General features: G+C 38.4%; 2 protein-coding genes across 2 annotated transcripts in view; one reads left to right on the top strand and one right to left on the bottom strand.

The window, feature by feature from the left end:
• Positions 1–6790, bottom strand: part of LOC150084705 (constitutive coactivator of peroxisome proliferator-activated receptor gamma-like) — an 81064-nt gene extending 74274 nt beyond the window's left edge. The window contains exon 1 of the mRNA XM_090375438.1: positions 6642–6790. The gene's annotated coding sequence lies outside the window, so the exon portion shown is untranslated. The remainder of the gene's footprint in view (positions 1–6641) is intronic.
• Positions 6791–19046: 12256 nt separating this feature from the next.
• LOC150084704 (putative CENPB DNA-binding domain-containing protein 1) lies at positions 19047–19484 on the top strand. Its single transcript, XM_090376324.1, has one exon. It carries the CDS (start codon positions 19047–19049, stop codon positions 19482–19484), a length of 438 nt encoding a protein of 145 aa, XP_090232450.1.
• The last annotated feature ends 225 nt before the right edge of the window (positions 19485–19709 follow it).

Raw genomic sequence — 19709 nt, 5'->3', positions numbered from 1 at the left:
ATTTCTCGTAGGTGTGTTTTTAATCATTATTCTTTAATTGCAATTACATTTTGCTCCTGAAGTTCTTGACTTATCTCCTCCTCCGAGACATTCAATAGGTCCTAGCTGGATATAATACCCTTAGATGTGTTTAGGGTACCATGGGGAGAAACTTTTACTGAAATACCAGCAAAAGTTGTAACTTTCAGTAGATGTTCCGAATGTTTCCTGCTGATTGTTTCTATTAATAGGTCCCCTGATTGCAGTCGCTTGACTGTTTTAGGAGATCCTGCAAGGCTTTCAAGGTGTTTCTGGATAAGAAACGGTGACAGTTTGGTGAGTGGCTGTTCTGTAAGAGAGTGCATTATGAGAAATGCAGGAAAATCTGTCTGAGGAGTTAGACTTAAACCTCTTGGGTTGAGATATGTCATGTTCACTTTCTATATCTGGCCGGGAGCTTGTCAGCTCTAGAGGAGGAAACTTACTGTGTTCCATATTTGCTCCTTTTGGCCCTTGGCAGATTAACTGTTCTGCCAAGGCTTCCGGCCCCACCACGGGGAGGCAGGAGCAGTGCCTGGTGTGACCAAGCGAGAAGTAGTAGGTGTTAGTAATAAATATATAAGAAATAAAGAAAGATGGCTTTCCTTTCTTGCTCTGTAAAGTACTTTTTAGTAAGAGCTGTTATTAAATAAAGAAATTTTTTAAGGACAGAAACGTGGTCTGAAAAGCCTTGTCAATCAATTTGGCCTTGGAGAGATTGTGCATGGCTCACAGGGTAGAATTTTTTTCAGCGTGGTCTGTGCTTGCTAACAGGAGAGACTGCTTCTACAGAGATGGGATACACTTAAATATGAAGGGTGCAAGAATATTTGCTGATGCTATCAAGACAGTGTTAGGTGGGTTGGAAAACTGCTAGCTTAGGGGTATTCGCAGACTAAAAAGGTTAATGGTAGCCGCAGGCAGAAGCGAACGTGATTCTTGCACTGCTTCTATTGTAACGAGCAGCAGCCTAGAGAGCAAGTTGCTGGGAATTTCAAGAGCTGCTAGGAGTCATCATGGAATAAGTAAATACATGGGCTGCGTTAGGGTTACTAAGAGTAACAAATGCATGACCCTGCTCGGATGGCTAACAAACTAAATGAGTATTTTGGACTACATTCACACATGAGGAGTTATTCAGGGAGGGGAATACCAGAGGTGAATTAAACTCTGGCAGTGAGCTAGATGATTTTGTAATAACTGAGAGGAAAGTGGAGGAGAAACTGTTGAAGATAAACATAAAAAAGGCACCCAGGGTGGATGGTATCTATCCAGTTACATTAAAGGAGGCAGCAAAGTAAGCAAACCCTTAGCCATAATTATGAGAGCTTCCTTGGACTCAGGGGAGGTACCCATGGACTGCAGATGTGCAAATGTGACTCCAATTCACAAAGAAGGATCAAAGGGCGACAAGTAATTATAGACCTGTTAGTTTAACTCCTGTTCCAAGGAAATTAATGGAGGCACTGGTTAAAGAAGCACTACAAGATCATCTAGATAAGACTTCAGTTATAGCTCGGACACAGCATGGTTTTGTTAAGGGGAAGTCTTGTCTGACCAAAAAGGCACCCAGCAAAGGATACTATGATGTGGTCACAAAGGAACAGGATGCAGGGAATAACTTTGATATCATATATTCGGATCTTAGAAAGGCTTTTGTTACTGTTGCACATGGAAGACTACTGCACAAATTGGAGCAGTGTGGCATTGGAGGCAAATTGCTGCTTTTTTTTTTTTTTATGAAAACCCCAAACATGCAGTGGCGGATTTCCGCACAGGCGCACGAGGCGCCCACCTGGGACCTCTTAAACCGAGGGGGCCTCAAATCTCAGGTCTCAAAAAAAAAAAAATAAAATTGTTTCATTTTAAATTTTTACACTCATCTTTATTACCGTTATTGAATAAAACTATAATTTAATATGAGAAGTTAGTAAACTCTTATGCGAATATCCCCACATATTATATGCAGTATCTATGCGAACTAAGTGAATCCGAATTAGAATACATATTATCATTAATGCTAGATTTTATGTATTAATGTTAGATTTGGGAGGGATGGTAGTTGTGTCATTTTTTCATTTAAACATTAGTTAAAATATGTATGAAAGAATTGCACAACCAAAATAATTAAAACCGCAACACCAAATCTAGAGCGCTATAGTAAAAACGTGCACGTAGAATGCGCACTGTAGTGGTACCGAAAATATTTAGAGGGGGGGCACACAATTGAATTGCGCCTGGGGCCTCTCAAGTGCTACATCCGCCACTGCAAACATGAGAGGTATTAGAACCTATAGTACTTAGTACTGTGCTTAGGTTGGAGGATGAGAAGACGAAAGAAGATATTTGTTGACATTAGGCTTGAACTTCTGTAGACTGTAAATTTCAGGAAATGTGTATGAAGGAAGGTTGTTCCAGAAAACAGTAGTTGAATGGATAAACGAGGAAGATGAAAAGTTTTGAAGACAAAAAATGGATGAAAAGTTCATGGACTTATGTTATTAGTGGAGTGCTGGGTCCATTTTTGAAACCGATGAAGATATATCCGACAATGTCTAAGTTTGCCGATAATACAAAGGTTGGCTTTTTTTTTTTTTTTTTTTTGATTTGGTAGTTGTTGGCGCATCGGCTTCTGTGGCCATATTGCACCTCCCAAGGTTTTTGCACTACTTTGATCCAAGCCCGAGGCGGGAATCGAACCCGCGACCTTTGGGTTGCCGGGCAGGTACTTTACCCACTCGGCTAACCCGGTCGGCCCCAAAGGTTGGCAGTTTGGTTAATGACAGTAATCAAAGCGACCTACTACAACAAGATCTAAAAAAAAAATTAGACAGATAGATTGAGAAATGGCAATTGAAGTTTAACATTGATAAATGTAAGGTACTGCATATGGGTAGCAATAATCCCAAACAAATGTTCCAACTGTGTGTTACTACGCTCAGGATATTGGAAAACAAATAGTTGAATCAACCTGATGGTATAAAGAGTATAACAGAATAGGCAACAATAGTTGTCTATTACTGGTATATAGACAACAACTGAGAATAACTAACAACAGTCTTCTCTACAGGGGAAGCATTACTTAGGCAACTATTGTTGCCTATTTGGTTATATTTCAAAACCTTCACAACTTACTGTGAAGACATCACAACATGAGATGTAAAGAAACAATGACATTATAATAACTTCAGTTAATTTACTACATATAGACATGATCCATTTGCACTAACTTATGTCTGTAAATTTTCACACAGTCTGAGACTTTTGCTCTGAATTTTTATTAAGTATTAATTACTAAACATCATTTGGCACCTGTCATATTGTGGACTTAATTTCACAACTGGGTTATCAGCTGTTATCCTATCAGGTGTACCTACCACCTCACCCACCGATGGATAACTGCCCTGAAATGGTCATTTTAGTGGTATCCACTAAGACTGAGAATAGGTAACGATTCTTCTCTATTGGAAAAGAATTACTTATTTGAGGCATAACTGAGTGAATCTGAGTAAAATGTGGCTTCTTTCTTTTGGGCTAAACTTTGTCCTTCTGTCCACTAACCCTTAAGTTTTTCTCCAACTTTTAAGAACCTGCAGATTAAAGGGCATTACATCGCTACATGTATATCCTTAAAAAACCATCTGGGTGGTGTATCCACTGAGAATAAGTAACAATAGTCTTCTCTGTTGGGGGAAACATCACTTATTCAAAGTAACAACAGTCTTCTCTATTGGGGAAGTATTACTTATTCGAAATATAACCAAAGAGGCAACTGGTGATGATTTTCACAATATGAGACATAACAAAACAATGCCACTGTAATAACTTTGATTAAGTTACTGCATATATAAATGATGCATTTGCAGTAACTTATTATTATAATCCATATGATGCAAGGAACCCCAAGGCTTATGTTGCACCGACCAAAAAAAAAAAAAAAAAAAAAAATTGAGAGAGAAGTAGAAAAGAATCACCAAGAAAGAGAAGAATAATGATATCCAGCTTGGGACCCTGGGTGTGCCAAGCCCATACTCACCAGATGTGAGCCCCTGGGGCTTTATATGGCATTTATATGCCATATTTATATGGCATTTATATGCCATATAAATATTATAAAGTCCAAACTGTATAACCACTCAAGAGCTTAAAAGCAGTTCTAACAATTAAATATTTTGGCATAAACAAAACGGTCAATGCTGTCCCAATTACAAATTAGCAAATGACTTTTTAAGGAAAATCAGCTCAATGAACATCTACAGATAAAATGTCTAGAAGCAAAGACAGATTGGGAACTTTTTTTTTTGGACTTGGAATAAAGCTGCAAAAAAAATGCTTTCTTAATAAAATATTTTTGAGATAAAAACTTTAGGACGTAGCTATTTTACTGTTTAATTAAGCCAAGATTATTTCATTGATCATTTTGAAGATATTAAATGGTTGGGTGCTTTTTTGTTGTGAATCTAGTGCCACATGACAAGTTTGTTTGCAACTTGCTCCATTCCCTAGTTACACCCCTGCACACTTATGCCAGTTCAATCCATTGAGTCACACTTCCCTCAAAATCACTATTTACTGTATGTGCCAATTTTTTTTCAGTAAACTTTAGAACAGGGTACCCCTTCCAAAATAGCGGTGAGAAGAGGAAGAAGGCAGTGATGGACGTGCCTAACCCGCTATGGTTAGTGGGTAAGGCATGCCAGTTTGCATGGTGGTGGGGCATCCCGCCCCGCATTGCCAGTTTCTAAATCTAGAACTCGTTTTTATATTTTATAACAGCAGGAAGTGGGGAGGGAACGCGCTAAGACTGAGGCAGTCCTATTCTAAAATTCAGCCTTTTTTCTATAAAGCATCTTCCGCAACTTCGTACTGCTAAGGTTCTCATATAAAATTTCTCATGGTTCTGAAGTGCCTTTTGTCTGTAAAGATCAATGCTTGAAATACCTGTTTAATTCAAGCACAAAATCAACTGTTAGGAATTGTCTGTATTCAAAGCCTTATTGTCTATTGTTATATTAGGAGTACTTGTTCCAATTGTTACGCTCCTTAGTGGCTGAAACTATAACGGCTAATTTTAATTCACCACGACTCTAAACGCAAAATTTTGGGAAACAAGAATATCAACGACGAAGCGGAACACCATCCATTTCGAAACCCTGAACGTTACAAAAGAAAAGTCATTTTTTGTTTATAATAATGCTAATATAAATTGTTGTTACTATTTTTCCAATGTATGCCACTTTGCTGAAAGGTCTTTGTATATACAAAAATGGGGAAAGAATGAATACAGACAATTCCTAACAATTCCTTCTCCCACTTAACCATCCTTTTATCCAGTTGCTACAAGGATAAAAGGATGGTTAAGTGGGGGAAGACAGAGGGTGGTAATCAAAGGGTGCTGCTCTTCATGGACTAATGTTATTAGTGGGGTGCCACAGGGTTCGGTTTTGGGTCCACTGTTGTTTTGTATATTTATCAATGATATTGATGAAGGTATATCAGGCTTAGCGTCAAAGTTTGCAGATGATACAAAGGTTGCCAGGGTTGTTAATGACAGTAATGGCAGTGTGCTACTGCAACAGGATCTAGATAATTTGGGCAGGTGGGCTAAGAAGTGGCAACTGAAGTTTAACCTTGACAAATGCAAAGTACTGCATATAGGTAGAAGTAATCCCCAGAGAAACGTACCAACCGTGTGGTACTACACTTAAGGTGGTAGAAAATGAAAAAGACCTGGGAGTAATTGTGCAGTCAGATAAGAAGTTTTCTGAATATTGCAGACAGGCTGCCAGGGCAGGTCATGGGGTTTTGTCAATGATATATAGGAATTTTGCTAGCAGGGAAAAGGAGGTGATTATCCCTCTGTATAAGGTAATGGTCAGGCCACGCCTTGAGTACTGCGTACAGGTCTGGAGGCCTCATTTTAGGAAGGTTGTAGATTTGCTTGGGCGTGTACAGAGAAGGGCAACAAGATTGGTGAGGGGAATGAAAGGATCCTCTTACCAAGAGAGGCTTAAGTTCTGCAAATTGCAGTGGCTGGAGACTAAGCACCTGCGCAGTGATCTTATTGAGGTGTATAAGGCCTTGAATGGATTGAGCATGCCGAATTCTGATGGGATCCTTCCACTTGTTCAGATTACGAACCTAAGGGGGCATAAATTCAAATTAAGAAAAGACAGATGTAGAAAAGACGTGTGGAAATTTGCCTTTGGCCAGCGGGTGGTTAATTGCTGGAACAAACTTCCATCTGTCGTTGTGGAAGTTGATAATTTGAATAAATTTATGGAGGAACTGGACAGGCATTTGGAGGAAATGGTGTGTGATTTTTTTTTTTTTTTTTTTTTTTTGGCTGATGCTGCATAAGCTCATACACTTCCTTTCTTGCATCACATGCCACTACTACCTCAAAGAAATAAAAATGGCCACCGTATATTGTATAAAGAAAAAGCAATCTGGTGTATGGTTTGCTGTGAAATGTAACTTCGGTTGTTTGCATTGTCGTTTTAAAGCAAGGAAAAGAGCTGAAAAGACAAACAAAAAATACTTTTTTTAGACGCTAGACAAAAAAAAATAGATTACGATTTGTTTGAGTAGTAGAATAAAGTCCACAGATTAATCTAACATACTTTTGATTCGCGAAGATGTTTTCTTCTGATTTGAAATTTCTTCTAATTTGCAGCCAAAATGCAGACTAAAATTTTCTTGATCAAAGAAGAAATTGCTCATTTGTGCTATCCAATTACATGTTGACCACAAGCATGACAGAAACTCAAGATACTTAATACATATGCAATCAATGAGAGTAATACAGTAGCGTACTCTTGTTAACAGCAGTGATTATTCTGACATTAGGAATTTTCAAATAAAGGAACCACTAGGCGGCAGTGATCACAGTGTACTGACGTAGGATTTACTTAAGGAGGTAACTACCATCAGGGGTTAGAGGATGGTTTTTGTTTCCGTGATGGTGACTAAAGTGGTCTCAGAGATTTTTTAAATTGTATACAGTGGGACCAACTGATGATGTTGCAGCAAATTCTAAATGGGAAGCATTCAAGGGAGTAATTCTGGAAGTTACTAGGCTTTTCATACCGATTGAGAAATACTGTTCAAGATTTAGACCTAACCGAAGGTCAGATGAACAAATGAGACACTTGGCAAAGAACAATAATGCATGGGATGCATATAAATTATCAAGCGACACAAAAAAAAAAACTTATTTTTAAGCCACCCAAATAATTAAATTTATCTGCCGTGCTGTGTGTCTTGTGTCTGTGAATTGTGTGTGTTCTTGGTCGAAAACCTGGACGAAAAACCCCAGTTTCTGGGAGGGGGGGGGGGGGTTCCGTGCTGTCCACACCTGAGACTAACTAACTCGGCCACGAAGTGGAAAAAAGCCTATTAAAATATCAGGCGACACAGAAGCCTATGAAAAAATAATAATTATAAGCTAGTCTATAATCAAATCGCAAAGGAAGCTAGGCAAGAAAAGGCACATTACGGGAAATCTTGGCAAAAGATTCTAAGAAAAAAGAAAGGACTTTAGTTATATAAACTCTAGAAGGAAGGGGATGAATCGTATTGGTCCACTTGATATCAATAGTTTGACTGTAGATGATCATTCTCAGATAGCTAGCAAACTAAATGAGTATTTTGAATCTACATTCACACATGAACGGTTATTATTATAGGAAAATGAATATCACAGGGTGCTTAATGATTTTGTAACAAGTGAGGCAATATGGAGGAGAAAATTGTTGAAGTTAAACACAAGAAAGGCACCTGGGTTGGATGGGATCTATCCAGTTATATTAAAGGAGGCAGCAAAGGAAGTAAAGAAACCCTAAACCATAATTATGAGAGCATCCTTGGACTCAAGGAAAGTTCTCGCGGACAGGAGATGTCCAAATGTATCCACAATTCACAAAGGGAATCTAAAGGTGACACGAGTAATTACAGACCAGTTAATTTAAATTCTGTTACGTGGAAAATAATGGAGCACCTGGTCAAAGATGCATTGCAGGATAATCTAGACAAGACCGCAGTAATAATTCAGACACAGCATTGGTTTGTTAAGGGGAAAATCCTGTCTGACAAATTTGAATGTATACTGTGATGTCGTTACAAAGGAACTGGAAGTAAATTTAATTTTGATACAAAATATTTAGATTTCAGGAAAGTTAGTAGTAGTAGTAGTGGCATATGATGCAAGAAAGCAAGTGTATGAGCTTATGCAGCATCAGACAAAAAAAAAAAAAAAAAAAAATCACACCATTCCCTCCAAATGCCTGTCCAGTTCCTCCTTAAATTTATTTAACCTATCAACTTCCACAACGACAGATGGAAGTTTGTTCCAGCAATTAACCACCCGCTGGCTAAAGGCAAATTTCCGCACATCTATTCTACATCTTAATTTGAATTTATGCCCCCTTAGGTTCGTAATCTGAACAAGTGGAATGATCCCATCAGAATTCAGCGTGCTCAACCCATTCAAGGCGTTATACACCTCAATCAGATCACCGCGCAGGTGCCTAGTCTGCAGCCACTGCAATTTGCAGAATTTAAGCCTCCCGTGGTAAGAGGATCCCTTCATTCCCCTCACCAATCTTGTTGCCCTTCTCTGCACACGCTCAAGCAAATCTACATCCTTCCTAAAATGAGGCCTCCAGACCTGTACGCAGTACTCAAGGCGTGGCCTGACCATTGCCTTATACAGAGGGATAATCACCTCCTTTTCCCTGCTAGCAAAATTCCAATATATCATTGACAAAACCCCATGACCTGCCCTGGCAGCCTGTCTGCAATATTCAGAAAACTTCATATCTGACTGCACAATTACTCCCAGGTCTTTTTCATTTTCTACCACCTTAAGTGTAGTACCACACAGTTGGTACGTTTCACTGGGGGTTACTTCTACTCATATGCAGTACTCTACATTTGTCAAGGTTAAACTTCAGTTGTCACTTCTTAGCCCATCTGCCCAAATTATCTAGATCCTGTTGCAGTAGCACACTGCCATTACTGTCATTAACAACCCTACCAACCTTTGTATCATCTGCAAACTTCAACACTAAGCCTGATATACCTTCATCAATATCATTGATAAATATACAAAACAACAGTGGACCCCAAAACCGAACCCTGTGGGACTCCACTAATAACATTAGTCCACGAAGAGCATCACCCATTTATTACCACCCTCTGTCTTCTCCCACTCAACCATTCTTTTATCCATTATAGCAACTTACCCTTAATACCATTCTGCTGCAATTTGTACAATAGTCTTCCATGCCAACAGTGTCAAAAGCTTTCCTGAAATCCAAATATATGATATTAAAATAATTTTTTGCATCCAGTTCCTTTGTAACCACATCATAATTTTACCCGGACTCCATTATTTTACCCGGAACAGAAGTTGAACTGACTGCTCTGTAATTACTCGTGTCATCCTTCGACCCGCCCCCCCTTAGTGAATTGGGGATACATTTGCACATCTCCAGTCCGTGGGACCTTCCCTGAGTCCAAGGATGCTCTTATAATTATAAGAGCATCCTTGGACTCAGGGGAGGTCCTTGGACTGGCTAAGGGTTTGCTTAGTTGCTTTGCCGCCTCCTTTAATATAAATGGATAGATTCCATCCACCCCAGGTGCCTTTCTTATGTTTAACTTCAACAATTTTTCCTCCACTTTGCTCAGTTATTACAAAATCATTAAGCACCCTGCTACAATTTGATAACCTTCTGCCATTTTCAAACCTTAATAACTCCTCATGTGTGAATGTAGATGCAAAATACTCATTCCGTTTGTTTGCTATCTGAGCAGGATCATCAACAGCCGAACCATCGATATCCAGTGGACTAGTGAGATTCATCCCCTTCCTTTTAGAGTTATAAGTAAAGATATCCTTGCTGTTTTTCTTAGCATCTTTTGTCAAAGGTTTCTGCTAATCTCCCTTCGCCTGCCTAACCTCCTTTGTGACCTGTTTACAGACTAACTTATATCTGCCATAAGCTTCTGAGTTGCTTGACAATTTATATGCAACCCATGCATCCTTCTTCTCTGTCACGAGTCTCATTAGTTCATTTGATAACCATTTAGGCCTATGGGCTTGGCACACCCAGTGTCCTGAGCTGGATATCATCAATCTTCTCTCTCTCTCATGGTGTTTCCCTTCTACTTCTCTCTCTCAGGGTAACTCGGGAAATTTTTTTTTTTTTGGCTGGTGCAGCATAAGCTTCAGGCTTCCTTGCACTATATGGCTAGTAGTAATAATAATAATAATAATATTTCTTAATAGGTATGAAACTTTTAGTAGCATCCACGATTAATTCTTTGAATGCTTCCCACTTAGAATTTACTGTTGGTAATCGTCAGTTGATCCCACTGTACAGAATTTAAAAACTGTCTGAGACCACCGTAATCACCGCTGATAACCAGATCAAGAGTATTACCCTCTCTGGTTGCCTCTCGAATATTCTGCTGCAAACAACAATCATTCAGTAAATCCAGAAAAGTATTACTAGTGTGTGATTTAACTAGGAAGTTAAATCCCCCATTATAAGACAATCTGATTTACAAGCCCACTCTATTTCTCTGTAAAATTGTTCATTGTGCTCATTCGAGTTGAGTGGGAGAAGGCAGAGAGTGATAATCAATGTACAGTGCATTTCGTGGATTAATGTTATTAGTGGTGTCCCTCAGAGTTGAGTGTTGGGCCTGCTGTTGTTTGTAGTAGTAGTAGTAGTAGTAGTAGTGGCACATGATGCAAGAAAGCAAGTGTAGGAGCTTATGCAGCATCAGCCAAAAAAAAAAAAAAAAAAAAATCACACCATTCCCTCCAAATGCCTGTCCAGTTCCTCCTTAAATTTATTTAACCTATCAACTTCCACAACGACAGATGGAAGTTTGTTCCAGCAATTAACCACCCGCTGGCTAAAGGCAAATTTCCGCACATCTATTCTACATCTGTCCTTTCTTAATTTGAACTTATGTCCCCGTAGGTTGGTAATCTGAACAAGTGAAAGGATCCCATCAGAATTCAGCGTGCTCAACCCATTCAAGGCCTTATAGACCTCAATCAGATCATCCCGCAGGTGCCTAGTCTCCAGCCACTGCAATTTGCAGAACTTAAGCCTCTCTTGGTAAGAGAATCCCTTCATTCCCCTCACCAATCGTGTTGCTGTTCTCTGTACACGCTCAAGCAAATCTACATCCTTCCTAAAATGAGGCCTCCAGACCTGTACGCAGTACTCAAGGCGTGGCCTAACATTGCCTTATACAGAGGGACAATCACCTCCTTTTCCCTGCTAGCAAAATTCCTATACAGGCATACCCCGGTTAACATTACCTCTGATAACGAAGCTTCGATATAACGAAGTCCGCAATTTCAAGCCCCATTTAACATAAAAAAAATATTCCAGTTTAATCACCTGAAATCTAAACAAACTGAAGAAATTACGGAAACCTTTGGGGCTTCTCGTGGTTGGTTCGAGAAATTTAAAAAACGGGCCAGGATTCATAGTGTAAAATTAACAGAAGCTGCAAATAAGTTTCCAGTAAAACTAAAGGAAATAATTGAACGTGAGAAATTTCCACTAAATTTGGTGTTCAGTGTTGACGAAAGCGGTTTGTTCTGGAAACGGCTACCAACAAAAAGCTTCATTTCTATTGAAGAAAAATTAGCTGTTGGGTTCAAGGCAGCCAAAGACCGTTTATCGTTACTCTTTGGATCAAATGCCTCTGGCGATTATAAATTAAAATTGTTATTAGTTTACCATTCAGAAAATCCGAGGGCATTAAAAGGTAACATAAAAAGGAATTTACCTGGAATATGGAAAGCAAATAGAAAAGCGTGGGTTACCAAGGAGTTATTTACTGATTGGTTTGTTAACCACTTTTGTCCTAAAGTAAAACGGTATTGTCAAAAAAACAACTTTGAAGAAAAAGCTCTTTTGTTGTTAGACAATGCTCCGGGACATCCTACTAATCTTAACACGTTGGACACATGCATTCCTGTCAAAGTTGTGTTTCTTCCAGCAAACACAACTTCCCTGATTCAACCATTGGATCAGGGAGTGATAGCATCATTTAAAGCTTATTATCTGCGTCGAACATTAAGCAATTTAACTGAACTAGAGGATAAAGAGGAAATGACAGTTAAAACTTTTTGGAAAAACTACACCATTAAAAACGCAATTGAAAACATTGATAGTTCTTGGAAAGAAGTCACTAAGAAATGCTTAAATGGAGTTTGGCGCAAAATATGGCCAGAAGTTGTGCTAGAAGAAGAAAATAACATCCAAGAAATTAGAAATGAAGTTATCCAGATGGCTCAATCAATAGGTTTCGAAAATGTCGATGAAGAGGATGTTAGAAATTTATTGAATGCAGAAGATGACGGTTTTTCAGTGGAAGATTTAGAAAACCTTGTTAGCAACGAAGACAAAGATAATGAAGACGAAGTTAAAGAAGTTCCTGCCGAGAAAGTGTTAACCAAAGATTTAAAAAGGTGCTTAAATGACATTGAAAACGTTTTAAATTTTTTTAGTGAAAATGATCCTGATTTTAGGAAGAAGTTTTATTGTTAAGCGATCAGTGTTAAATGCAATAACTCCATATAGGCAATTGTTAAATGAAAGAGAAAAAAAGCAAAAGCAATCAACTTTAGACTCATATTTTAAAATGTGATTTCACTTTGTATGTAAGTTGACTGTTTATTTAATAAAACTTTTCTTTGTTCGAAAAAAAAGCTTTTCATTTTCTTTACGTAGGAACGTATCCCTATTCCGGCCATAGTATTTTTACCTCTGAAAACGAAGTTTCGCTTAACGAAGTAATTTCGTGGAACGCATTCTATTCGTTATTCGAGGTATGCCTGTATATCTATATAGGAATTTCTCAAAGTATATTTCTCAAAGATAATTCTGTATATTTCTCAAAGATAATTATGAAGGTATATCAGGCTTAATATCGATTTTGAGGATGATACAAAGGATGGCAGAGTTGTTAATGACAGATGGCAGTGTGCTATTGCAACAGGATCTAGATAATTTGAGCAGGTGGGCTGAGAAGTGGCCACTGACGTTTAACACTGCAAATGCAAAGTACTGCATATGGGTAGCAGTAACCTCAGAGAAACGTACCAACTGTCTGGTACTACACTTAGGGTGGAAGAAAATGAAAAAGATATGGGAATAATTGTGCAGTCCGATATTAAATTTTCTGAGCAGTGCAGACAGGATGCCAGAGCAGGTCATGGGGTATTGTCAATGATGTACAGGAATTTTGCTAGTAGGGAAAAGGAGGTGATTATCATTTTGTATAAGGCAATGGTCAGGCCACGCCTTGAGTACTGCGTTCAAGGTCTGGAGGCCTCATTTTAGGAAGGCTATAGAGTTGCTTGAGCAAGTACGGAGAAGGGCAACAAGATTAGTGAGGGGAGCGAAAGGGTGGTCTTGTCAACAAAGTAGTGCCGGATTTACATATAAGCTAAACAAGTTGCAGTTTATGGCCTCACATTACGAAGTGGCCTCGGTCCATCTTAAACGCAATAGCATGTAATGAACTGTAAGAGAGAAGGGCCTAGTAAATGTTATAGGATACAACAAGTTTAAATCCAGCCCTGCAGTATATGAATAAGTTCTGCCAATTGCAGTGTCTGGAGATTAGACACATGCGAGTTGAATCCCATCAGAATTGAGAAGGCTCAATTTTGATGGAATTCTTCCTCTTGCTCAGATTACGAACCTGAGGGAGAATAAATTCAAATTGAGGAAAGACATTTGTCAAATGGATATGCGGAAATTTGCCATTATCCAGCGATTAGTTGCTTCCTGGAACAAACTTCCGTCTATCGTTGTGGAAGTTGAGAGCTTAAATAAGCTCAAGTAGGAACTGGACAAACGTTTAGAGGTAATAGATGTGTGAATTATTTATTTATTTTATTTTTTTTTTTTTGGCTAATGATATATAAGTTTGCTTTCTTGCATCACATACCTCGATTATTACTACTACTACTACTCTGTGATGTGACATAACTTCAGGATCTTATTGAGACAATTATCAGTTTTAAAAAAAGTCATATAAACATGGATCTGATCCACAGATTAGGGTGGGAGTGGGTATTTAAACATTCATGGTGCTAGTCCATATTTCGACAAAAGGACAGGAACAAAGCAGTGATGGGAGGTGCCACTCACTACTTTCCCCATCCACTGTTCTCCTAAGTTGATATGCCTAGGTGTTTATTCCCTAGAGACTTTGCGCAGTTCACAAATTGACAGGGATTGGGATCTGTGATCTCGCAGTTTTCCCGATCACAGATATCAATCCCTGTGATTTCTGGGTATGGGGATACCTGAAAGACAAAGTTTACAGTGGCGGCATACAGATGCTTGTCAATCTGGAAGTAAGTATTAAACAGCATGTAGCCAACATCCCCAATGAGATTCTACGTGAAACTGTCGCACGCAGTCCTCCGTTTCAGAATGTCATCTCAAGTGAAGGGAAGCACATAGAACAATATCTGTAGATTTCTAAGTTCTGATATTAAAATCTAATCCTAAGTTAAGTATTCCATCTCATGTTTGCAGTGCCAATTTCCCCCCCCACACCCCCCGGTGGCGGAAATTTGAACTAATTTTTTTTCTTCTACAAATTTCGCCTTAAATGACAAACCCACCCATTTTCACAGCTCTATCTCTAATCGTTTTGATGGCACACCCGCCAGTGGATGCGGGACTTTGTGCTATAGCACAGACTATTGGAACAGGCCCGGCTTTACATGACGTCGAACGTGCACCGGGAATTGGCTGTCCAGGAGGTCCAGGGACAGCTGCTTCCTGGTGGCAAAATGGCCTGACATGGATAACACATACTGCAGTATTGCAGTGTGTGTTAATACTATGTCAGGCCCATTGAACAGGGATTATTTCCTCACAGAGACAATAAGTGGAGATAGACATATGCCTAGGGGCCGCCATAAACAGGGAACATACATACATAATCGTTTTGACACTAGGGTCTCCTGAATAGGGAAACTTATTTTATAACCACCTGCTATATAAGATTTAGATTTTCACCATATTTATGTTCCATAATGTTATAATGAAATTATATATCAATAGTTTCGATATATCTAAAATACAGATTCCAAAAAAAAACAGGCTTATCTAATGTTAATAATGTTTTTTTTTTTTTTTTTTTTCTTATGAACTGCACATAAGTTTCATCATATGTCTCAATTTTTCAACTTTATTTTAGTCATATAATCTAACATCAACTCGTTGTCTTACATTTATCCGTAAACAGAATTATTCACTAACTTGTAGAAATCTTTCTCGAATATGTTATTAGCTTTAGTTCTTTTATCTATATTAAAATCTATGTACGATTTTAACCAGTTAGATTGCTTAAATTCTAACACTCTATGTAGGTTTGTTAGTTTTAATCCAAATTCTAAATATTTCTTCCAATTTCTATAATTCAAAACATACTTTTCTTTATTGTATAATGTATTCATTAATTTTGGATATTTTTTATTTAAACAGGAAAGTCAGTATGAATATCATGTAATTCTTTAGGATATTGCAAATCTACTTCTAAAATATATCCAATTTCATTCTCATCAGGTATTTGAGTTACATCTATATTCGTATCTACCCATTTAAACCTTCCATAAGGTATTTACTCATTGCCCATCCGTATAAGTTTTTTGCTTCTAAATACAGTACATTAAAAATGAACGAGAATGGGCCTGTGGCACTGGTTTTCCATGGTTGGGAAGAAGAGGATACAGCAGAGCCAGTGGAAGCTGTAACTAAAATAAATTTAATAATTTTTAATACGACACGTAGCATTCAGGGTGACGAACCCCTTCTTCAGCAAGAAAGGTTGTTGCTGTTATTTGATTTTTAGGAGCATTAGCCACTAAGGCCATATTGCTCCGGGGATATGCGGTGGTCATTTCTGATCTTTCCGCATCCTCCGTATTTGGTGGTCACGGGCTCGAACCCCGGTCTGATCAAGAAGGGTGTGCTACGCACTACTGCTCCTGCCTACCTGGCTATGGAGGCGCCAGCAAAAAAGGTGAATACACACAGGAATGCAAACATAACATAAAACGTTAGGAATGGAATATACTGAATATGCTGCGCGTGATCAGATGACTGGGAAAGGTCGTACATGAACGTGAGAGTGGTCAAGCGTTCACTAGACCAGATGAGGCGATTGTTGTTGGTGGGCGGCGCGCATATGGGATTGCTGCCAACGTTTATAGTGTTTCAAAACTACTGACTCCAAAATAATGTGAAATCTTGTACCTCTACTGCGATTTAAAACATTAAAAATGTTGATTAAAAATTTCGATAATTCATTTTTATTAAAATATTTTTGATAATTATTATTTGCTTTTACATATCTAGTGGAACATTGATTTATTCCACCTCCAATTCCCTTTTTTACCATTAACGACAGTAAAGACAGTATGTTACTGCAACTGGATCTAGAGAAGTTGGGTGAATGTGCTGAGAAGTGGCAACTGAAGTTTAATATTGACAAATGCAAAGTACAGGCAATTCTCGCTTTAAGAGTTCCCCCCCCCCCCCAAGTATCAACAAAATCGAAAATATGAACATTAATTGCAAAAAATTAATTGCGTTAAACATTCATAAATACCGCATTCCAAACCACGTGCGTAGCTATACAATACATTGTACCTCATTTTACGATATTAATCAGTTCCAGAGATTCCATCGTATCGTTAAAATATCGTAATGTGAACCCAATAACACATTGTTTATTGGTAATTCGTTTCAAGATCTAATACCGCAAATTTTGTTCTCCGGGATCTCTACGATTGGACTATGGCCAATAAGCTTACAATCAGCTTGTCAAAAACAAAGATAATGATTCTTGGATCAAAGTTGGATATCACTCGTCCTCCGTTGGTCAAGATCAACAACATTCGTCTCCCCATAGTTAAAGAGTACAAGGTTCTAGGAGTGGTAATTGATTCCAGTCTCAATTTTATTCCTCATTTGACAAACTTATCATGTAAAATACGTAGATTTACTGGTGCAGTTGTTAGGGTGTCCAGTGTTGAATGGGGGCTCTCCAGAAAAACTTTAAGGATTTATTACAATGCAGTTTTCCTCCCTCTAATCACGTATGCTGCCGGTGCATGGTTTCACAGGGCACGGCTCAAACACTTCATTACAAAACTCGCCTCATTGCAGAGAACCATTTTGCGGTGTTTAGTTAAGGCATGCAGGGGGAATAAATGCACGAACCTAAGGGGGAATAAATTCAAATTAAGAAAAGACAGATGTAGAATAGATGTGCGGAAATTTGCCTTTAGCCAGCGGGTGGTTAATTGCTGGAACAAATTTCCATCTGTCGTTGTGGAAGTTGATAGGTTGAATAAATTTAAGGAGGAACTGGACAGGCATTTGGAGGCAATGGTTGATTTTTTTTTTTTTTTTTTTTGGCTGATGCTGCATAAGCTCATACACTTGCTTTCTTGCATCACATGCCACTACTATTACTGCTATTTAAACTGATGATATTGCCCTGCTAATTCCTGGATTCTTCAGTTTTGACCTTCAAAGGGTTGTTTTTTTTTTCATGTTTTAGATTCCCTTCACCATTAGACTATTAAATGTAAAATCTAGACAGAATTGGAAGGAAATCAAAATGCTTATCTTCAGGGGTCATCCTTCTTCTGTCTGTCCTAAACTTTTGGATTAATCTATTAAATATACTAATACAGTTAAATTTTTTGGGATACCCATTGATGAAAAACTTACCTTTGCTCAACATGTAATTACTCCTATTATTACCCATGTAGCTGAGCGAGGCATGGTTTCAGCAGGCATCCATTTCTATTGTCAAGAGATATCTTGGTGTCTGCTGCTGCTGCATTCTACTTAGAATTACCAATGCTTATCAAACTGTTTCAATGTCTACACTGCAGGTAATTGCTAAACGAGCTCCCGAATCTTATGGTTGTTTTCTCTGGCTTTTCCTCATACATCAGTTGATCCCTAATTGATGCTACCAACTCTGACCAATTATAACTTTATAAAAATTTTAATGAAATAAAATACAAATAAAATAAAATAAATAAGTAAAATTGACTGTAAAGTATAGTTTAAAATCGTTAAACCCATACTACTATAAAACTGAATAAATTACAAATAAAATAAATAAGTAAAATCGACCGTAAAGTATAGATTAAAATCATTAAACCTATACTATTATAAAACTGAAGCTTTCGGCAGCTTCAGTGCTGCATCAACAATTCATTATAAAGCACTAAGCCTTCCCAGCAGACCCAGGATGTACTACGGTACCTGCTCATACTCCGTTTCCCATATGTTAGCACTGGAAGTGGCACGGGGCTGTACAACCTTAAAACTTTCATCCCTATCTTGGATAACGGTCTCAAACATTACATTAATCCTACAACCCTTATCCCTATTAAAGCTAAGATCACCCAAGGAACAAATCCTTAGGCTCCCCAGCCACTTCCGGTTCCAGAAACCCTCTACCTTATGTGTAATTACAGCTCCTTCGGCTGTTATACGATGTCTGGTTTCCCAGGCATGTTCCACCACGGCCTACCCTGAAACATTAGCCAACCTAAGCACCCTACTAGGCTCCCCCAGTCTATCGCGTAATCTGGGCTTAGTCTCACCTATGTAACATTCCCCACAATACTTTACAGTCGATTTTACTTATTTATTATTTTATTTGTTTCATTAATATTTATAAAGTTATACAGTGGTACCTCGGGTCACGAACACCTCCAGTCATGAAAAAATCAGCCCACGAACACAATTTCCGAACAAATTTTGACTTGACATGCGAACAATGCCTCAGCGCATGAACGCACAAACATGGCTTTGCCGCCATGTTTTCGGCTCGCGAACAGCATCAGTTGTACTCAGGTTTGCATGCTGTGAACATTGTTTGTCATTGCATTGTTCTTGATACAATTTTTTTTTGCTTTTTGCATTAAATTAGCCCTCATTATGGCTCCCAAGAAAGTGAAAAGTGTTAGTGACAGTGGTGTAAAGAAACCTAAGCGTATTACAGTAGAAACGAAGAAGGAAATAATAATTAAACATGAGAATGGTGTTTGTGTTTCTAATCTCGCCAAGCAGTATGACATGGCTAAATCTACGATCTGTACTATCTTAAAGAACAAAGATGCACTAAAGACGGCTGATGTGGCTAAAGGAGTGACTATGTTAATGAAGCAAAGGTCTCAAGTGTTAGAAGAAGTAGAAAAATTATTGTTAGTTTGGATTAATGAAAAGCAGCTTGCTGGAGATAGTGTTAGCGATGCCGTAATATGCAAGAAGGCTTTACTTTTGCACGGTGATTTAGTGGCGAAAATGCCGAATACAAGTGATGCTAGCATTGACGAATTTAAAGCAAGTAGAGGCTGGTTCGAGAAGTTTCGTTGACGAACTGGAATTCATAGTGTTGTTAGGCTTGTAGAGGCAGCTAGTTCGGACAAAAAAGCAGCAGATGTCTATGTGGAGGAATTTGCAAACTTTATCAACTCTGAAGGTTACGTACAGCATCAAGTTTTTAATTGCGATGAAATGGGACTTTTTTGGAAAAAAATGCCAAGAAGGACCTACATAACCCAAGAGGAAAAGTCATTGCCTGGCCACAATGGCTTACAC

The sequence above is a fragment of the Mastigoproctus giganteus genome, chromosome 6 (assembly GCF_048544385.1).
Source record: "Mastigoproctus giganteus isolate SK-2022 chromosome 6, ASM4854438v1, whole genome shotgun sequence".
Taxonomy (NCBI): Eukaryota; Metazoa; Arthropoda; class Arachnida; order Uropygi; family Thelyphonidae; genus Mastigoproctus; species Mastigoproctus giganteus.
This window is presented reverse-complemented; position numbering and strand designations above follow the sequence as displayed.